This window comes from Mesoplodon bidens (genome assembly GCF_964165515.1).
Source record: "Mesoplodon bidens genome assembly, chromosome: X".
Classification (NCBI taxonomy): Eukaryota; Metazoa; Chordata; class Mammalia; order Artiodactyla; family Ziphiidae; genus Mesoplodon; species Mesoplodon bidens.
This window is the reverse complement of record NC_138163.1, coordinates 3,084,541-3,105,864: the sequence shown is the minus strand read 5'-3', so window position 1 is coordinate 3,105,864 and position 21,324 is coordinate 3,084,541. Positions and strand designations below refer to the sequence as shown.

The window sequence follows — 21,324 nt, the reverse complement described above, 5'->3', positions numbered from 1 at the left end:
TAATAAAGAATATAAAGAATGATACAGCCTGTGCGGCTGTCTGAGTTCTCGAGGGCTGTCAGCACTGGAGGCCTATTTGCCCCCCACCAAGTTTAGGTTGGGGAGATGTTTTCTGAAGTCTTCCAATGAAGTTTAAATGACTCCTAGGGTTTGAGGGCTGGTCAGGACCTCGCAGCCATTCGTAGACTCGTTTCCTTTTGTACGTGTAGAAGCTGAGGCCAAGTGCAGGCGCATGGAGGCCCCAAGTCTGCCGGTGAGAGCTGGCCCCAGGCCGCCTGACTTCAAACCACCGCTCTCTGGCTTCGAGCAGATTCAGATTCAAGAAAAAGGAAACGAACCTCTCTGTGCGCCGGAAATGGCTTATTTCAGGAGAGAGGAAAACTATAAAGCAGAAACACATGGGTATCAACTCAGGTGACCTCCATTGACCTTTCCGGCCTCCGACCAAGAGTAGCGAGGACTTACATACAGCAGGTGAAGAATTGTGTGAGTGGCAAAGCAGATCATCATCCTGCCCCTTTCCTTTGGATTTAGTTTCTCCTTCCAGTAGCAAAATGCATGTTGACAGCGGTATATCTCCTACATCTAAGGCCCAATTATGCTGCTTGTGAATGCTGCTTTCTAGTTGTCAATTGTTACTGTCACTTTATAGACAAGACATTACAAAATTAATTGCAGTTACAGAACAAAAGTGAAAATAATACCCCGTTGGAGCAGAGGTTTGGAAGGAGCAAGGAGATGCGAGGGAAGAGGTCGTGGTGTTGCTTTCTTCGTCCACCCTTGAGGGAGTTAAGAGAAAGCAGATGAACATTTGAAGGCTTTAGTTAATGTGGGTTAATTACAGCGGTGCTAGGCTGAGGCGGTGTAGTAGACTCTCTGGGTATAAGTACTTGCTCTGAAACCTTGAACTTGGCCAGATTACTTAACTGTGCCTTGGTTTTCTCATCAAAAAATGGGGCCAATAATAATTTTTATCTCAAAAGGTTGTTCTGAGAATGAAATGAGTTAGTATATACAAGGTTCTTAGAAGAGTGCCTGCCACCGAAACATTATTTCATGAGCTTTTTTAAAAATGATGCAGCTGCTGCAGAAGGACAATGATAAAAAAACTAAAAATTACAATTTCAATCAGCAGAGATTGGGAAGAGGGAGGGAGTAGTTTGAGAAAGCATGTTTTCTCATGTAGCTAGGTCACTAGGTACTGTTTAAAGCTGACAAATCAAGAAGTAGTGGTGTGGGCATACTCCTGGTTACGGAGGCACAACCCTCAGAACTAAACAAAGTCTCGCTAAACGTGGTTAGCACTGACAGATGAAGCTTGGCAGGGGAGACTATTTTGACTTTATTATCACGTATGTCCCATTTTGAGTTTTGTATTAACATAAGCATGCACTTTATTTATTTTGTACTATCCTGTTGTAATTAACAAATGATAAACTGCACATATTTAAAGTGTACAGATTGATAAGTTCTGATCGGTGCCCATGTGTGAAACAAGCACCACAATTAAGATGATAAACATATGCATCACCACCACCCCCTCAACAAAAAGAGAGCTAGGTTTAAGCTTCTTAGTCTAAGTACTCTATATTAGGAACTTCTGGGCTTTAATTCCCTTTGAGCTACAGCATCCCTTAATTCAGATACCTTTTTTACTTCAAAGAGTATTTTTTTTTTCTTTTTGCGGTATGCGGGCCTCTCACTGCTGTGGCCTCTCCCGTTGTGGAGCACAGGCTCCGGACGCGCAAGCTCAGCGGCCATGGCTCACGGGCCCAGCCACTCCGCGGCATGTGGGATCTTCCCGGACCGGGGCACGAGCCCATGTCCCCTGCATCCGCAGGCGGACTCTCAACCACTGCGCCACCAGGGAAGCCCGAGAATTTTCTTTTAATGGTAACAATGATGAACTCTATATTCTCGTATTCATGTGGTCTTCTTTTCTGAGTAAAACCTATAAAGCTAATAAGAACCTACAGTGATTTTTTTTAAGTGATCTGTTTTCCATAGAAACTACAGTGTTTATCGTATGTAACAATGATCAGATTTCAGACTCGAGAGTGGGGAACAGATGATTCATGTCTTCCTCAGACTTTTAGCACTATTCACTTTTCAAAAGTTCCATCCGTTCTCTGGGCTGTTTCCCCGAACGCTCAAGCTGCACGTTCAAATAGGAGTCACAGGAATGACCTCTCTAAAATCAGTGTCCCGATTTAGTAAAGCTTGGCTTTCCTTGCACAGAGGCTGCCCCCCCTCCCCTCCCCTCCCCTCCCCACCAGCTACCCTTTCCCAGCTGAGGCCACCCCTTCCCCATGCAGCGGGGCTGGGCTGGTGTAAGGGACGGGCACCTTCTCCCTGTGGGGCGGCCGCATCGGGGAGTTTAATTCTGGAGTCCCAAGTGCGAATTGGAAATAGAATTCCTATAGAAACCAGATTAAGATTTGTGCTTAACTAGGCTTTATGGTCCCATTAACGCTGTGGCTGAGCTGTGCTCTGCGCCAGCTGTGGGCGCTTTTGTGGTTTCTTGGTTCGGTTTTGTTTTGTTTCTGTGGGCTGGTTTGGGAGCAGAACCGCCTTTTTATATCATTGTTTCTATGCGGAAAATGCGTTCAGTATTCCAAACAGACACACAAATGAATTTTTCACACACGGCCTGTTCACACTGTCTTGTAATAGCCCTTGACAGAAGGGGTTTGTGTTTAAAATAATGTCGTTTGTTGTAGCCTAAGGGCTATAAGTTTCTCCAAGTCATAGACTTGCCTGCAAATTATAGGACAAACGTGTTAGGATTGATTGGATATCGAATGGAACTTAGAGGGCAAATGTGTTAGGATCGATCTGCTCGGTTTTATTTGGAGTATTATGATGTTTCTTAGGGCATGGGCTGGCGAACTTAATGGCATCTTTCACAGGTCAATAGTGACGTGTCCTTGATGATGATGTTCTGTGTTTTAACTGACAGGTTTTCAGGAGGCCTGATATAAGGGTAAGGATATTTGGCTTTCGGCACATGGGCCTCCTCCTTGTGTGTTTCTGTGCTTTATCGAACACTTAGTCTATTTAGCGTTCTTTGCCTTCTCACTGATTTTATGAGTCACTCAGATCAGTTTGCTCTGCTGTGTCATAGCTTTAAGTGTTCACTAGAAATGCTTTTTTGTTACAATGTTTCTATGTGCAGAAAAAGCCAATGTGTGTGAGGGCAGGATGCTAAAATTGTTACCACTGTGCAATACTGACTTCTGTTGTGTTACATGAATTCTGACCAAATGGGTATTCATGGCACCGGGTTTATAAGGCTAGGCCTACAGAGTCTTCTTAATTTAACCTCGTTTGTCATGAAGTATTTAATAACAACAACAAGAACAACAACAAAGTGGTCAGTTGTCCTCCTTCCTGAGTAGGAGATCTAAGTAAGATTTCAAGTCTTGATTACAAGATCAAGTAAGATTTCCTGTTTGCATGCTGAATCCCAAAAGCAGAAGTGCTAATCTTGAAGATAAATTTAGCAAAATCAGCCCCATTTAGTATTTCTTAAAATATAGAGGTAGCTGTTACAGCTAGTAGATTATAGTTTATAGTTTCCTCATGATTTTCCTTCCCTTTATTTCAGAATATTCATAAAGCAAGACAAAGATTGGTAATGTGCATGCATTTAAACCTGAGTATCAGATGTTGAAAATTAACCTATTTCCATTAAATGAAAACAATGTGGATTTTGACAGAATCATTTCATGACTTCAGTTTTAAAGTTTTAATCTTATTGAAGCCAATGAAGTAGTACAAAAATAAGCAGGTTAAATCAAATTCTTGTTATTCTAGTTGGTTTTTCTTTGTTTAATTTTGTTTTTATCATGTTTTCTTTTGCTCATGGGAATCATTTTTTTTCACTGATTCACATTGTTAAATATTAGTGTTTGGCTTTACACTTGCATGGACTTTGAAATGCTGTGGGGTTTTTGTTGTTGTTGTTGTTTAGTCATTCATTCTTCTGTTTTTAAAATTTTTATCAAAGAATGATTCCGTTTTCTTTGTATTTAAAAAAAGAATGTAAAATTTAAAAAACCTGGCTGCATTTAAAAATTGTCCTGCTCTGAAGGGTAGCAGTACCAACTGTGTACTAAATTCAATCTGATGATAAGGTATAAAAATATTTTAAGTAGCTATTTTATTGTATTGACAAAAATGAAAGGTGGGAAAGAGTAAATTCTTTTAAAGCTTTGCTACTTCTTCACTGATTGCCTCTTAAAGAAATGTAGTCATTAGAACCAAAGTTTCTTGAAGGAAAAATATATTGATGCTAAATTTTAATATTTTCAGCCTCAGAGACTTGATACAACTTTTTAAAGGTGTTATAATCTTGTCATCTTCAATATTCATGCTCATTATACCACCTGCTAAACTAAAAGTCCAAGTTTTTAGAGTTTCAAAAACTGATTCCATAAAGAAATTAAATTAAGAAGAGTGTACATGTAAAGGGATTGGAAAAAATTTAGATAAAGATATGTGATGCTTTTCTTTGAAGCACGTTGATACTGTAATTAGAAAGATTTAATATGGTTTTGAGTCATAAATCACAATATTTAATTAGCAATAAGTAACAGAGTATATGTATGTATCTGCATATGTATGACCCCAGCATGTGATATGCGCATGCACATGTGTGTGGAAATGTTGTTAATTCCAGTGGTGTTGACCCCTGGACAGCATAATAGTTCCTTTTTAAAACACATGTCTATGAACTGCCTTTGTATTTTGGCTTGATTTTGTTCTTTGCCCTCTGTGGTATGTTTTATTTTCTATGAGCATGTTATTTATGTGTCTGTTATTTTGTTTCTTGGCTGTATGCTGCAGTATTGCTTGATTTTAAAAAGACAGTACATTCTTTGAAACCCATGATGTTTGTTTGCTTTTCATTTTTCTACCCCAACACAAACACAGAATAGATACTCCATTTTAGGCTGAGGATGCTATAGATGGCCTACACATTCTTTCTTTAACTCCAAGGGGGAAAATGTTGGGATATGCAAAGCCGTGAAAGGTGTGTCGACTTTACATGCTTACTGTCTCTTTAAAAAAGAACTTCCGTCCTTTCACCTGTCTGTTTGCACGTGTTTCTCTTTCCCCTCTTTGCCTTTTCTTGTCCATGCACCTGGTGCTGTGCAGGAGATTCAGGAAGAACACAAGGGCTACCCTTCTGAAGCTGAAGCTGATCAGGTGGCAAGTTCTACGTGTTCATCTGTTTGTAGTTACAGATCGTGTATTTAGAAGCCATTTCATACTAGATCTCTAGACAATCAGCAAATGCTTTTTCCACTATAGTAGTACTCTCCTGTCCAAGTTTGGTAGATTCCATTATGACATTATTTGCAAAAATTGGTTTATCCAACATTTTGTCAACCAGAAATTTGTTCATCTCTGCTTCTTGGTTTTCCCAGGTAGATTTACTGATGAGGTTAATGAGCCTCAGTCATGACAGGATTCTGAAGTGCCTCCACAAAGACTTAGAGGGGACAGATGCATACGCCAAGGGTGCTCCTCGAGGGTGCAAACTTTGCTTTATTCAAATTTGCAAGGTCTGTACCCAGCACAGCGCCTGGCACACTGTAGGTGTTTGTGGAATGAGTCCATGTATTTTATAGAAGAAAAAAAATCATTCATCTAGGTTTCTTGAGTGCTTACTCTTTGCTCAGTACCTCTGGACTCTCAGGAGTTTTTTAAAGCAGCAGAATTTTCCCCAAAGCTTATGTATGAAACCTCTAGAAGAGCTGCTCTAGGGAAGCATGGCAAATTCCCTGTGCTCAGTTGTGCCTTTGCCCAGCCCACCCTCCTTTGGTGACCCTGGGAGCACCCCGAAGAGCCAGTTTGAAAAGCACTGCTTTCGGCAGGCGGCTGTTACAGAAACTATCCACCCAGCAGCCTTAGGTTCAGGAGGAGGAGAGAGTAGTGGAGAGGCCAGGGAGTTGATGGGCCTTCAGCTGGACCTTCCTTCCGGGTTGCCGGCACAGGGTTGGGATGAGATCATCAGAGAGAATTCCTCAACTGGGCAACACCTTGAGCAAAAGCACCAAGAGGGCTGGGTGTGTTCACGAGACACATTTTATCCATAAGGACATTCCTTCTTTGATTTGCTGTACATGGGTTGGATAAATCAAGGGTCAAATCATGTCCTGTGCAACTTGGAAGTTGCAGTTAAAGCTTAATATAGCACAAGTGTGAGTGCTATCTCCTAACACCAGCTTTATAGAGGGAATCTACTGTACTCGCAAAACAGTGAGCCTTTAATAGCCATTCTCCTCTCAAATTCCTATGCTAAAGCTGAATGTCTTTCCTGTACACAGCGAACCTTTTATGGGGATATCTGAAGCAGTAGGATCAATTGATTTGTTTTATTCTGATAGTTGCTTTTTCATCACTTAAAACATGTCCCAGATTTAATTATTAGTGAGAGGTTTGTCTCACTCTGTCTCACCAACACGTTCATGCTTCATATAATTGCACAAGTATTTCAAGCCAGATTTAACATGATTATCAGAAGAGAAGAGAAACCTTTGATCTCCAGCCTCTATCTTGAGAGCCTTGTACCTTCTCAAAATGGTCCCAATCACTGCGCCTCCCATCAACGACATTTTATTAGTTAGTCCCGGGTTGAGGACTTTAAAGTGTTTGACATGACTTGCTATAAAGCTTAAAGTGAATCAGACTTCCCCTCACCTCTTCCAGATTCAGTTGATTAGAACAGCTTGCTTTAGTAAATATATTTCAAAATAACCTATTCCCATTTATTTTTAAATATCAGCTAAGGAATTTAAGTCTACATGATAATATTTACCCATTAAAATAAGCTTTAACAGTGTAACATTTGAAGTTATTTAAAACTTGAATATTGATTAAAATAGCTTTCTGACTTTGTAACTATATTATAAAAATAGTCACTAGTTTAGGCAATAAATTAAAGAAAGCAGACTTTCAAAAAAAGGCTTCTATTAAGATTGGTGATTTTTTTAGTGTTTCTAAAACTGGACATTTAAAAGTATAAATATTGGTTTATGCTTTATTGTGTCAGAGATGTATTTCCAAATCAGGTGTGAGTATGAATGCATCCACAAACACTTCTCCGTGTCCCCTTTAACAGTTCTCTGTGTCCCTAAAAATGTTGATTGAGAAGTGTCTTAAAAACCAATCTGAAAACTAACACACCATTGTAAAGCAACTATACTCTAATAAAGATGTTAAAAAAATTGAAAAATAAAACCCAATCTGGGCTAAAAATTTAAACTGAATAAAATTGCTTAGGGGAACCATGAACACTAATCTGTATGATTTTAACCGTGTATCTTGAGGAGGAGGGTGGACTGTGTCATTTTGTGCCCTCCCCGAATGGACATACCTTGACCAACATTTAGCATTGAGTTTGCTCTTTATATTTTGACATTTTCCCTTCTTTATTTTATAAAATTGGATGAGCCTACTATATATAGTGTTTTTAAATGGACCTTTAAGTCCCTTTATAAAATATATTGAAATATGCTTATAACTGAAAAATAATTATTTTGAATTTTCAATAATTTTGATTAGAATTATAAAAGATATCAATTTTTAATATTTTGCTTCACAACATTATGCTGAAAACTTAGTACTGTCTAATCTGTTTTCCGCTGAACACTAGAGACCTCCTGATGTTAACAGGTATTTTTTGGAGAAAGCCCCTGATGGACTAGGTAGGGGAAATGCAGCATACTCCAGCGCCCTCTGGCCAATTTGGCATGCATTAACATGCTAAAGCCTTGCCTCACAAAAAAAAAAAGGCAAAAAAAACCTAGCTAAACTTGTTTCCTTTAACCCAGCATTTCCCAAACTTTTCCCCAAAAGTCCTGTTCACATCTCTTGGGAATTTAATGCTCTATGAAACACAGCTTGGGAATTGCTGGGGTTTTGAACACCTTATTCTTATTCGTGACACGTTATGTCAGAGATGCCCAGGAGAAAGTGACCAGTTTCCTTGGCAGCATCTCACAGGGTGGCAGTACCTTGGAATAGGCACCGAGTTCAGGCTCTGGTCCCCAGCACTGTAGTTCAAGATCACCATTTTCTCAGCTCCCCTGAGTTATCTGGTACTATCCAACCAAGCTTGCAAGAGACTAGCTACTGGGCCACAGTGCAGATCTGGACATTTAGAAATGTGGGCATGTATCTTTCCAGCCATCCAAGACATCCTTTTCCTAGTGGCATTGTAGCAGGAACCCTGATACCTCATTAGCAATTTGCTTGGTGAGCGTGGAATCAGCACAGAGTGAACTGACTTCGGAGAAGCCTGATGAACACACCCTGCTCCACAGGAGTGGGTGAAATACTCTTGTCTGCCAGATGAGGGCGCATTCTTTTGGCCTGAATGGGATACACACTGACAGGCCCACTCGCCCGTCCCACCTGTACGCTTTGTGCAGAAGCAGGTAGCTGAGCTGCAGTGCAGAAGCCTAGGGCTTTCCTTAGTAAGAGACCCCTCCCTGGTTTCTTGTTATTTAGACTTTGGGGTTTCCCACGCAGTCTCATAGCTGGGCCATTTCTACAGCTAACTAAGCATCTGCATCTAATGTTGATTTTATTTGTATTAGTTTCACGCTCAGAAGGTAACCTTTTTTGACCTTATTTCCAAATTCTGGAGGCACCTTGTAATAGCTGTCTGTGTCATGATCACAGTATCTATCTGTCACGTCAAGCCATTTCTGTATTAATGCTTTCTAACTGTGAACTTTAAATATGTGTAACAATTTGCTAGACTATGCAGCATGGTGTCCTGTGATGCTGAGCTTTGAAACTGTCTTGTACGGGGAGGGGGGCATACACCTTGCACGCTTCTGTAGCCTCGTAGCAAGAGCGCAGAACAGTACCATTCTTCCCAGGTCTACAGTTGGAAAGTGAGATTTACTCCTGTTTGGTTTCTTGCCAGGCTCTAAGGGATGGAAATAAGCTGGCACAGATGGAAGAGGCGCCCCTTTTCCCAGGAGAATCAATCAAGGCCATTGGTAAGTTTCACAAGTACACTTTGCTTATAGAGATCCATAAAATGAAATGGCACTTTACTCGCAAGCACAGATGATATATGTGCTGGAGATCAGCCAGACCAATTTAATTAGGGGACAGATGGACTAGACCTAGTCATTTTTATTAATGTCATCATGGCCTTAAGAGATAAGGGACTGTAGAGGATCCGTTTAAGCTCCGAGTGAGTCTTAGGCGGCAGTACCAACAGAAGAGGGGTCCAGCTTTTCCCCATGAACTGAAGGCTGATGAGACTCTCACAGTAATGTCAGTTTGCTGCTTTGTTGGAAGGCTTCACTATAAGGAAAACGTATTGACAGGCGATCCATATCATACTTTTAATGACAGTTTTGAGAACTTGGCAAAGACATTTTGGTGGCTTATAAGAGTCCAGAAAGTACAATTTTAGTGCAGGAAAAGGGCATGTGTCACCACCCTGGATTGTAAGGGCAACGGCCTGAGGCGGACTGCTGGGGCTGGAGGGGTGGGCAGCCGGCTATGGCCTCTTCACCTCGTGATCGCCAGGGTTAGGTTGGACGGCCTGGTTTGTGAGGCCGAGTGTCGCCTTCTTCCCTCGTGGCTCTCTCCCAAAGGCACGTGCCAGGTCTCAGAACACGGTCATCTTGTGTTGGAGAAGCTGGGCTCTCCTATCAGGACCTCCAAACAACTACTCCTGCTGGACTCTGTTCAGCCCGACCTGAATTTTGAAACTGTTTTTATCTTTGGCTTCTGGAACTTCATTCTGGCGCTCCTCTGGCCTCTCTGGGCTTTCCTTCTCTGCGAGCGTTTCTAGCCCTGCCTCCGTGCTGCTCTGGGAACAATGTGACTACAATGCAGAGCTAATTATGTCATGCCTCTTCTTCTCCGGACAACAGACTGCACAGATTTAAAGTGAACGTGAATAGTTTGGACACATTTATACACCTGGGAAGTGATCATCACAGTCAAGATAATGAACATACCCATCAGCCCCCAGAAGTTTCCTTAGGCCCCTTTATATCCCTCTCTCCCGTGCCTTCTCCCCCTTCCCCAGGCACTGTAGGCTAGTTGATATTTTCTAGAGTTTTATAGAAATGGAATCATTGAGTATGTTCTTCTGTCTACTTATCCCATTCTGCATAATTATTGTGATAGTCTTCCATATTGTCAGTGCCATGGGTCAGCAGTCATGCCTTTTCATCGCTGTGTAGTACTCCACTGTGTGGCTACACCACAGTGTGCTTATCCATTCATCTACTGATGGACTCTTACGTTGTTTCTGCTGTTTGACTATTACAAATAAAACTGCTATGAACACTCATGAACAAGTCTTCTCTGGCTTCGTGTCCCATCATCCTCGTGCACCCTTTGACCCAGCCACACTAACCTCTGGCAACTCACTGATCTCTCCTCCCTTCCCCTCCCCCGCTTCCCTGCTGAGTTAAGTCATTCCTTTTCTGAGCTCTTATCACATTGATTCCACATGGTTCTGATAGCATTTATTAGGCTATATGGTAATTTTCTGTGTAGTGTCTCTCACGGGTCACCTGGTGGGCAGGAACCTTGTCCAGTTATACCCAGAACCCCAACAATAGGAGCTGCTCGGTATATAATGAGTTACAGAAAAGTTTATGCAAGCATTTTGAGAATTTGGCTGAATGACATCTTTAGTACCATTATTCATCCCGTCGGACTCATCTGTAGCTGTGTCCATTCCTGCCATTTCAATGGAACAGCACTTTGGGAAGATTTTGAAGATGTGGTATCTTTGTGATAGGCGTGAGCTTCTTAACATTCATAGGAGTCATATATGTTGTTGATTTTGATGTGAAAGATATTGCTATTAACATTACGAAAATAAAATTGATATGGAAGCTGATGAAGAATTTGAAGCAGTCTTTTCCCACTTCATTGATGTGGTTTTGTTTTTTGTCATCTGTAAAGCAGTTTCTTTGGAGGTGCATCAGGGAACAGTGTTTAGCTTTAGTTAGTTTTCATTAGCAGTGATTTATGAAATGGTAGCCCAGGTTCTTCAGAGTTTAATTAATGTGTTTTTGAATGTGATTAATTTATCACTCACGGAAAATGTGAACCACTTGGAAAAAAATTACAAAATGTAACTTATTATGAGGCCTTTTACTTAAAACCTCAAGTAGCAAATCAAAATTTTGTTTTAAAAAATGGAATTTTATTAAAAGACTATCCATCTATGCCTTTATTTAAAGTAATGAAAGAATTTAAATTCCTAGAAAACTGGAATCACAAATTTATATATTTGGAAACTCATGTTAAGATTTATTGACACAAGTCAACGGCAGTAGATGATATTTTGGGGTTTTTCTTTCAGTGAAAGATGTCATGTATATCTGCCCATTTGTGGGAGCAGTGAGTGGCACCCTGACAGTGACAGACTTTAAGATGTACTTCAAGAATGTAGAGAGAGTGAGTATTTAAAAGTGTGTTTTATTTTTTTTAAAAACTGCAGAAGAAAGTAAACAATAAAGAAGACAGTAAATAGTAGCCTGAAATCCCATCACCCTGAGAGAAACAGAGGGTCAGTTTTAAGATGTGCGCATTTGCAAGCAGATTTTGTATCTTAAAAAAAAAAGGCTGTTAAAGTAGCACTTTCACCTGCACTGGGGGTGAGGGGGTTGTTTAACTGTAGTCTCAACGTCTACTTCACAAAGCAGGTTATAAATCAGACTTCAGTGTCTTAGCCAGGACCAAGAGGAAATGTGAAGTAAGCAAAGGTGTTTTAAGCCAGCGAAGACTTAAAATGGGAAAGCTGTGTTAGCCGACACTGATTGGCATTCATGTTCATTTGTGAACCCAGGACCCGCATTTCGTCCTCGATGTCCCCCTGGGAGTGATCAGCAGAGTTGAGAAGATTGGAGCGCAGAGCCATGGAGACAACTCTTGTGGCATAGAGATCATGTGCAAGGTACGGTCCAGACACAAGGGAAACTTAGAGGGGGCGGCTAGCTTGGAACTTTTTCACAGCCTTTGAGTAAGAGTAAGAGTAAGAGTAATTCGGACATTAGTGACTCAGATGTTTTCAGGACCCAGACCTCTTCAACCTTTCATCAGCCAATTCAGACCATTATATAAGCCGTTGAAGTAAACCGCTTCTTTTCCATTGAAGTGTTCTAATTAACATGGACCTGTAACCTAGGCGGTGACGATATTTGTTACATTTCAGAGAAGTCAAGTGGAAAGCAGAGATCAATATTTTTTCCAGTTTGTAGTGATAAGACTAGTCTTCAGTCAGAGACTTCCTAAAGGGACAACAATATTCATAAATTCTGTGATTAAAAACACAGTTAAGTTTCTTGGCTATGTTGGAATTTGCACCTGAGCCATGCTTATTTTTGGTTTTCACCCCTTCCTCCAAGGGGTTAAGTAAAATTTGTGTGACAGCTTTGATGAGGACTAGTAGTTTAAGAAACACCTTAACTGATGTTTTATTCCCAATGACTTTGCCTCATGGAATACAGTGTATTAACAAACCCACCTGAAATACCAGGCAAGAGATCCTGCCTACAGCATCATCAAGGTCCCTTCCCAACTTGGGGTTTGGATTAGATTCCTGCCAGTCTGTTTGCTTTGATCAAATCTCTGAGGAGACCTTCCTCTGGTTGGCCCTAGACTGCAGTTGAATCTACTTTTTCAAATAACCCTTTACTGTGCCAGGTCGGGAATCTACTGGCTGACTAGGCTCACCTTGGGCACCACACGGCAGTCCTCCCCTAGGACCAATCACTGCTGTCCTGATTCTTAGTCCAGGGTGCCGCACGCAGAGCAGTGCGAAGCCGTTGCAGAACTGAAACCAGAGGGGGGGTTTGATCAATTCTGCAATTCTGGAACAGGTCATTTCCCTACCTAGCTGCCCATTACCCTCAGGCTGGAGGAAAAACTTACGGAGACCCCGCGGCGTGAGCCGGACTTCCTTCCCTCGGCAGCTCCCTCCCCTTGTTCTTGCAATCCACGTTCCTAGAGTTGTGCACACTTGCCTTGTACCCCCCAATCTCCACCCCACACAAACTCCTGGGGTTTCACACATGCTGTTTCCTTTGCTTGTAATGCCTTTCCCTCTGAGCAATCCTAAATAGCAAGTCAGCTCAGTCAGTGAGCTGCCACGTGTGTAGCCACAGTAGCTTGGAGGGAGGGCACAGCAGGAACTTAATGTTACTTAGGCAGATGTCCTGTGGCTGTTTCCCTGTGGTATTTCTTGTGGCTGGGGTGAGTTTTTGCTAATAGCTGCTTTAAAATGTTTTCCGGCCTAGAATTACCAGGGCCATGCTTAAACAGGTGATATGCAATTCAAAAAGTACAAAAACTGTGTGTAGTAAAAAGTAAGTTTCCCTCCACCCAACACCCAGCCACCCTGATCTGCTTCTTGCAGGCACCCACCATTACAAGTTTCCACAGATGGTCTATGCACACAAGTATGTATTTGAAAATGTGAATGGTTGTATATTATATACACTGTCCTGCCCCCTTTTTCCCCCACTTAACCATGTATCTTGTGTCCCCTTAAGAGCAGTATATAACAAGCTGCTTCTTGTTTTTAACAGCTCTGTAGTATTCCATTAGTGGTACTACATAGTACATTTAGCCAGACCCTGTTTATTTATTTATTTGTTTGTTTATTTATTTTAACATCTTTACTGGAGTATAATTGCTTTACAATGGTGGGTTAGTTGCCGCTTTATAACAAAATGAATCAGTTATACATATACATATATCCCTATATCTCTTCCCTCTTGCGTCTCCCTCCCTCCCACCCGCCCTATCCCACCCCTCTAGGTGGTCACAAAGCACCGAGCTGATCTCCCTGTGCTATGCGGCTGCTTCCCACTAGCTATCTATTTTACGTGTGGTAGTGTATATATATCCATACCACTCTCTCACTTTGTCCCAGCCTACCCTTCCCCCTCCCCGTATCCTCAAGTCCATTCTCTAGTAGGTCTGTGTCTTTATTTCCATCTTGCCCCTAGGTTCTTCATGACCATTTTTTTTTCAGATTCTATATATATGTGTTAGCATACAGTATTTGTTTTTCTCTTTCTGACTTTCTTCACTCTGTATGACAGACTCTAGGTCCATCCACCTCACTACAAATAATTCAGTTTCGTTTCTCTTTATGGCTGAGTAATATTCCATTGTATATACGTGCCACATCTTCTTTATCCATTCATCTGTTGACGGACACTTAGGTTGCTTCCATGTCCTGGCTATTGTAAATAGAGCTGCAGTGAACATTGTGGTACATGACTCTTTTTGAATTATGGTTTTCTCAGGGTATATACCCAGTAGTGGGATTGCTGGGTCATATGGTAGTTCTATTTTTAGTTTTTTAAGGAACCTCCATACTGTTCTCCATAGTGGCTGTATCAATTTACATTCCCACCAACAGTGCAAGAGGGTTCCCTTTTCTCCACACCCTCTCCAGCATTTATTGTTTGTAGATTTTTTGATGATGGCCATTCTGACTGGTGTGAGATGATATCTCATTGTAGTTGTGATTTGCATTTCTCTAATGATTAATGATATTGAGCATTCTTTCATGTGTTTGTTGGCAATCTGTATATCTTCTTTGGAGAAATGTCTGTTTAGGTCTTCTGCCCATTTTTGGATTGGGTTGTTTGTTTTTTCTGATATTGAGCTGCATGAGCTGCTTGTAAAGTTTGGAGATTAATCCTTGTCAGTTGCTTCATTTGCAAATATATTCTCCCATTCTGAGGGTTGTCTTTTGGTCTTGTTTATGGTTTCCTTTGCTGTGCAAAAGCTTTGAAGTTTCATTAGGTCCCATTTGTTTATTTTTGTTTTTATTTCCATTTCTCTAGGAGGTGGGTCAAAAAGGATCTTGCTGTGATTTATGTCATAGAGTGTTCTGCCTGTGTTTTCCCCTAAGAGTTTGATGGTGTCTGGCCTTACATTTAGGTCTTTAATCCATTTTGAGTTTATTTTTGTGTATGGGGTTAGGGAGTGTTCTAATTTCATTGTTTTACATGTAACTGTCCAGTTTTCCCAGCACCACTTATTGAAGAGGCTGTCTTTTCTCCACTGTATATTCTTGCTTCCTTTATCAAAGATAAGGTGACCATATGTGTGTGGGTTTATCTCTGGGCTTTCTATCCTGTTCCATTGATCTATATTTCTGTTTTTGTGCCAGTACCATACTGTCTTGATTACTGTAGCTTTGTAGTATAGTCTGAAGTCAGGGAGCCTCATTCCTCCAGCTACGTTTTTCGTTCTCAAGATTGCTTTGGCTATTCAGGGTCTTTTGTGTTTCCATACAAATTGTGAAATTTTTTGCTCTAGTTCTGTGAAAAATGCCAGTGGTAGTTTGATAGGGATTGCATTAAATCTGTAGATTGCTTTGGGTAGTATAGTCATTTTCACAATGTTGATTCTTCTGATCCAAGACCATGGTATATCTCTCCATCTATTTGTATCATCTTTAATTTCTTTCATCAGTGTCTTATAATTTTCTGCATACAGGTCTTTTGTCTCCTTAGGTAGGTTTATTCCTAGATACTTTATTCTTTTTGTTGCAGTGGTAAATGGGAGTGTTTCCTTAATTTCTCTTTCAGATTCTTCATCATTAGTGTATAGGAATGCTAGAGATTTCTGTGCATTAATTTTGTATCCTGCTACTTTACCAAATTCATTGATTAGCTCTAGTAGTTTTCTGGTAGCATCTTTAGGATTCTCTATGTATAGTATCATGTCATCTGCAAACAGTGACAGCTTTACTTCTTCTTTTCTGATTTTGATTCCATTTATTTCTTTTTCTTCTCTGATTGCTGTGGCTAAAACTTCCGAAAGTATGTTGAATAATAGTGGTGAGAGAGGGCAACCTTGTCTTGTTCCTGATCTTAGTGGGAATGGTTTCAGTTTTTCACCACTGAGGATGATGTTGGCTGTGGGTTTGTCATATATGGCCTTTATTATGTTGAGGTAAGTTTCTTCTGTGTCTACTTTCTGGAGAATTTTTATCATACATGGGTGTTGAATTTTGTTGAAAGCTTTCTCTGCACCTATTGAGATGATCATATGGTTTTTCTCCTTCAATTTGTTAATATGGTGTATCACATTGATTGATTTGCGTATATTGAAGAATCCTTGCATTCCTGGAATAAACCCCACTTGATCATGGCGTATGATCCTTTTAATGTGCTGTTGGATTCTGTTTGCTGGTATTTTGTTGAGGATTTTTGCATCTATGTTCATCAGTGATATTGGCCTGTAGTTTTCTTTCTTTGTGACATCTTTGTCTGGTTTTCATATCAGGATGATGGTGGCCTCGTAGAATGAGTTTGGGAGTGTTCCTCCCTCTGCTATATTTTGGAAGAGTTTGAGAAGGATAGGTGTTAGCTCTTCTCTAAATGCTTGATAGGTTTTGCCTGTGAAGCCATCTGGTCCTGGGCTTTTGTCTGTTGGAAGATTTTTAATCACAGTTTCAACCACAGTGCTTGTGATTGGTCTGTTCATATGTTCTATTTCTTCCTGGTTCAGTCTTGGCAGGTTGTGCATTTCTAAGAATTTGTCCATTTCTTCCAGGTTGTCCATTTTATTGGCATAGAGTTGCTTGTAGTAATCTCTAGCCAGATCCTGTTTATTGATTGGACATTTAGGTTAGTATTTCCATTCTTTCACTGTTAGAAATAATATCACAACAATAACTTCCTCACTTCCCCAGTTGCTCTTGGTTTAATTTGTTTGTGGTCATATTTATTTTCAAATTTGATGTAAGGTTAAATAAGAATGAGATTTTTGTGTTTAGCTAACAACGTAGGTTTAGAAAGGTCAGGGGGTAGTGCTCAGATCAGTCCCAGGAAGAAACTGCACTGTCAGAGCCACCTTGTTGGCATTGCTCCTGACAACTTCCACTTGAGCTTTGGGCTGGCAGCTCGCATGGCAGGGTGCTTTCAGAAACTGATCTTGAGAAACAGCATTATACTTTCTGTAAGGAAGTCACTGAGGGCCATACATGACACAGAGTCCTTGCTTTGAGTTCAGAGGAGAAACCTCTGTCGCATTTCTATTTGATGGATGGTGTGAATTCCGTAATTGACTCTTATAGCAGCTTAAAGCCCACAACTGATTGATTCTATGGCACGCCTTTAGCAAGTAAGTGCACAGGACTTGATGGCATGTCTTTTATGTACTAACCTTATTCTTGGTTCCATCTGATGAGGTTTTTCCCCAACACATCCCCTTTGTTCCAATTTCCTCACTTAATCTTTTATTATCTTGTTGGAGGTGCTTTGTGAATTGCCTCGGTATCCACTGGTGATTGGTTACAGGACACCCCCCTCCCCCAAGCAAATACCAAAATCTTGGGCGCTTAAGTCCCCTTATATAAAATGGCATTAGTATTTGTATAGAGCCTACGCACATCCTCCTGTGTACTTTAAATTATCTCTAGGTTATTTATAATACCTAATACAATGTCAATGCTATGTAGGTAGTTGTTGGCAGTCTGCTAATTCATGTTTTGTGTTTTGGAACTTTCTGGAACATTTTCCCCCTGTGCTTTCGATCTGTGCTTGGTTGAATCTGTGGATGTGGAGCCTGCAGATAAGGAGGGCCGACTATATTTCATGAGAAATGAATAAAAATATTTTATTTATCTCTTCATAGTGTGGTGTCTACTTCATAGGTACTCAATACATGTTGAATAAACGAGTTTTGCTAATTGTTTAACAGGATATGAGGAACTTGCGACTTGCTTATAAACAAGAAGAACAGAGTAAACTAGGGATATTTGAAAACCTCAACAAACATGCATTTCCTCTTTCCAATGGTCAGGTAAGTACACCAAAATAAATCTTTTTATGTGTGTGTCTGAATGCCTTTGTGGAGGTCTAAAAATTTCATGTTTAACTATTCTTTCTTCCAGAGGTTTCCTTTATCTCTTTTCTCTCTTTGGTAACTAATATTAGAATATTTAAAATATGTAAGTTCTGTGTAGGATGAAGAAAACTGCCAACTTGTTGCTTCAAAATTTACAGATTAAAGTAGGAATCTTAATACATTCATCTCATAACTGAATGAAAAGCTTTAATAGTGGGCATATGACATAGCAAAGAAATGCTGACATATATATTTTGTGGTTTTGTATCCAGACACTCTTTGCATTCAACTATAAAGAAAAATTTCCAGTGAATGGATGGAAAGTTTATGATCCAGTATCTGAATATAAAAGACAGGTAAAGTGTGTTGCTTATCAATCGGAAAATAATAGGTTGAGCATCTTTTTCCTAAAAGGGTAGAAATGTAGTGGAGAAAAAAACCTTTTGAAACAAGTTGTCCATGGGTGTAACTCACCTAGCTTGTGGGTTCTTCAGCTCTGGATGTCCGTTCTCCCCATACCAAACCTTTGGTTATGGCACTGTTTGTTCTTCCTTTTTCCAGAGTGCAAGTGGAGTACAGGGACGGGGGTTGACAAACCAAACCAGCCAGATGGTTTTTATTAGATATTCTGGTAGCAAATTGATGAGTAAGGATCAAAACCAATGGTTTAAGTTAGATTTTAAGTATATGGCATGGCTACGTCAGTCTGATGAGGTGTTCCTATACCTAGAAGCTCTTTAGTGCATTGTTAGTTTGAAGATATTCCAATAAGACATTATTTTCATGACATTTACTCCTTGCCTGCACCTTATATTTGGTATGGTTATTTTATATTCCTTATTTTAGACATTTTTAAGAACTTTCTGCTTCTCTAAATGACTTCCATGGGTATTTTTAAGAACAGCACTATGCTCATTTGTTATAGAAAACGTGACAAGAATTGCATACGACTGGGATTCAAGTATACAATTTTCATGTTTTAGTATGTTTGGAAATTATGCTTCATTAGGTTTTTTTAATGAGTTAGGTAGGAAATGGGTTATATTAAATAAATGTATATTTAAACTTTTAAGTAGCAATGAACAATGAATTACAAATGGATTTTAGTAGAAAATAAGAAATGGGGACTTCCCTAGCGGTCAAGTGGTTAAGACTCCGCGCTTCCACTGCAGGGGGCTCGGGTTTGATCCCTGGTCGGGGAACTAAGATCCCACATGCCATGGCCAAAAAAATTAATAAATAAGTAAATTTTTGAAAAGAAAAGAAAAGAAGAAATGGATGTGGTTCATGCTTAGTACTTTTTGAAAGTGTAAAAGTGTGCTCCTCTCCACCCCCTGACTTTCCTCTGACACCCTGCAGGGCTTGCCAAATGAGAGTTGGAAAATATCCAAAGTAAACAGTAATTATGAGCTCTGTGACACCTACCCCACCATCATTGTCGTGCCAACTAGTGTAAAAGATGACGACCTTTCAAAAGTGGCAGCGTTTCGAGCAAAAGGCAGAATCCCGGTAAGTAATAAACATTGTCATTTAGATATAAATGTATACTGTATTCGATCTAATATGGAAAAAAGCAAGACAGAAAAAAATTAGTGAATCATCCTCGAGAAAATGCATTCTTTCTTAGATACTGAGTGCAAGGCTCTACCTATACTGGAAGGGGCACCATTGCAAAAGTAGACAGCAGCCAGCAGGGGGTGAAGTTTTTTAAACAGCTTTGTTGATATATAAAAAAACTCTATGTGTTTAATGGATACAATCTGATGAGTTTGGATATATGTGTACACCCAGGATTCTATCACCACAGTGAAGCAGGGAGCGAACGTTTTTGAGACCCGAGTTTGTGCTCTGGTATAACCCTGAGTCACTTGGCTGCTGGAGGAAAATGGGAGGTTTGGGGGCTTAGCTTTAGATTTCATTAAGAGACTGTATATTTACTTTGTACTCATATGGCCACGTATGCCACTGTTGAGATCCAAAGGTGTTTTTAAATTAGGAAACAAAATAAAACTAGTCAATCAAATAGAAATGGGGCTTGATGTCAGTCATAGTTTGACTTAGTCTCTGGTTTTCTTAGAATCACAGAATTTTAAAGGTAGATGGGGATTCTTAGAGCTCATTTAGTCAGACTTCTTTCAGCCTGACCCAAACATTGAGTCCCAGGGCCACTATCACGCTGTCCTCAGGCTGACTCCTCCCCTTTGAGGAAAATATGCAGCAGCAGCTGTGCTTGAGAAGGGAACTTGTTTTCACTACCTGGTTATTAGAGCACATATTATTTTAGGACCATACTAATATTTATGGCTTTCAAACACTAGGTGTTGTCTTGGATTCATCCAGAAAGTCAGGCAACAATTACCCGTTGCAGCCAGCCACTTGTGGGTCCCAATGATAAACGCTGCAAGGAAGATGAGAAGTACTTGCAAACGATAATGGATGCTAATGCGCAGGCTCACAAACTCATCATCTTTGATGCTCGGCAAAACAAGGTCGCCAGCACCAATAAGGTACATTATCGATACTGCTGCAGAAGTTTTTCTTCTGTACTGTTTGTAAATCATCATGCCGTTCAAATAGCCCAGTGAAGGCGAACTCTTGCGGTGTAGCCCACAGCTGGGCCTCCTGGGTCCCTAGCCCTCGGGAATCCTGTCGTCTCATTGCCCCTCCACAATCCTGTCTGCTGAACTAATTAAGTAAAGACCCAGAAAGAGAATGATCGCCTAGAGAATCTAGTAAGTATTTTAATGAAAGGATCCTGAGGCCCTTGGAAGTCCCTTTAACCTGTGAACTATGGTGATTACTTGATTAATTCATACCTGCCTGAAGTTCTGTTAGATTGGAGCCAGCTATGTGAAACAAGGCAGATACACAAAGTTGCCATCTGCACCCAGCTCCCATCTGATCCCCACCAGCTGAAGAGGCCCAGACTGTGTGGTCAAGCCTCCAGTACCCTCTTTCCAATGGGAAGGGCTCTGAATGGCGTCATTTCTGTTTCCCACAAATGACTTGCTGAGAGTGTGGTCCTGCAGGCAGGCCTCTGGCAGTCAGAGTCCTGACCCCTCCACAAGGAATTTCAGGTATGAGGATGGTGGGGACAGCCCTTACCATCTCATGCCTACCTGACACTCAGGTAATAAACATGCAGTGAGCATGTACTAGGGACAAGGTGCTGGGGGAAACACCAGGACAGACAAGGCTACACGTAGGAGGTGTCAGCTCAGTGTTCCAGGGGAGCTCGTGCCGCTGGGCGAGGCTTCACAGAAGAGGTGACATTTGAGCTGGCCCTGGATGATCAGCGGGAAGAGACGGGCACGGCATTCTAGACAGCACGGGACCCCTTCAGTGGTGTGCCAGAGCATGTCATGCACGAGAATGGCAAGAGGGGGGGTGTCTGAGGGTTCCCCAGCAGTGTCCCCCTAAGCAGTGCTTGGGGGTCTTTGTTTCTCT

The 21,324-nt window shown here is 40.8% G+C and overlaps 1 protein-coding gene across 3 annotated transcripts in view; it reads left to right on the top strand.

The window, feature by feature from the left end:
• The window catches only part of MTMR1 (myotubularin related protein 1), a 72,951-nt gene that overhangs the window by 15,702 nt on the left and 35,925 nt on the right, over positions 1-21,324 (top strand). For 2 of the 3 annotated variants that reach the window (XM_081221657.1, XM_081221658.1), the window contains 7 exons: positions 8,945-9,020; positions 11,363-11,457; positions 11,849-11,956; positions 17,731-17,832; positions 18,150-18,233; positions 19,237-19,386; positions 20,196-20,384. In XM_081221657.1, the coding sequence (XP_081077783.1) occupies positions 8,945-9,020; positions 11,363-11,457; positions 11,849-11,956; positions 17,731-17,832; positions 18,150-18,233; positions 19,237-19,386; positions 20,196-20,384 (804 nt within the window). Of the gene's footprint in view, positions 1-2,959; positions 2,984-8,944; positions 9,021-11,362; positions 11,458-11,848; positions 11,957-17,730; positions 17,833-18,149; positions 18,234-19,236; positions 19,387-20,195; positions 20,385-21,324 lie in introns of all 3 variants that reach the window. The other variant, XM_081221656.1, reaches the window with a different exon arrangement.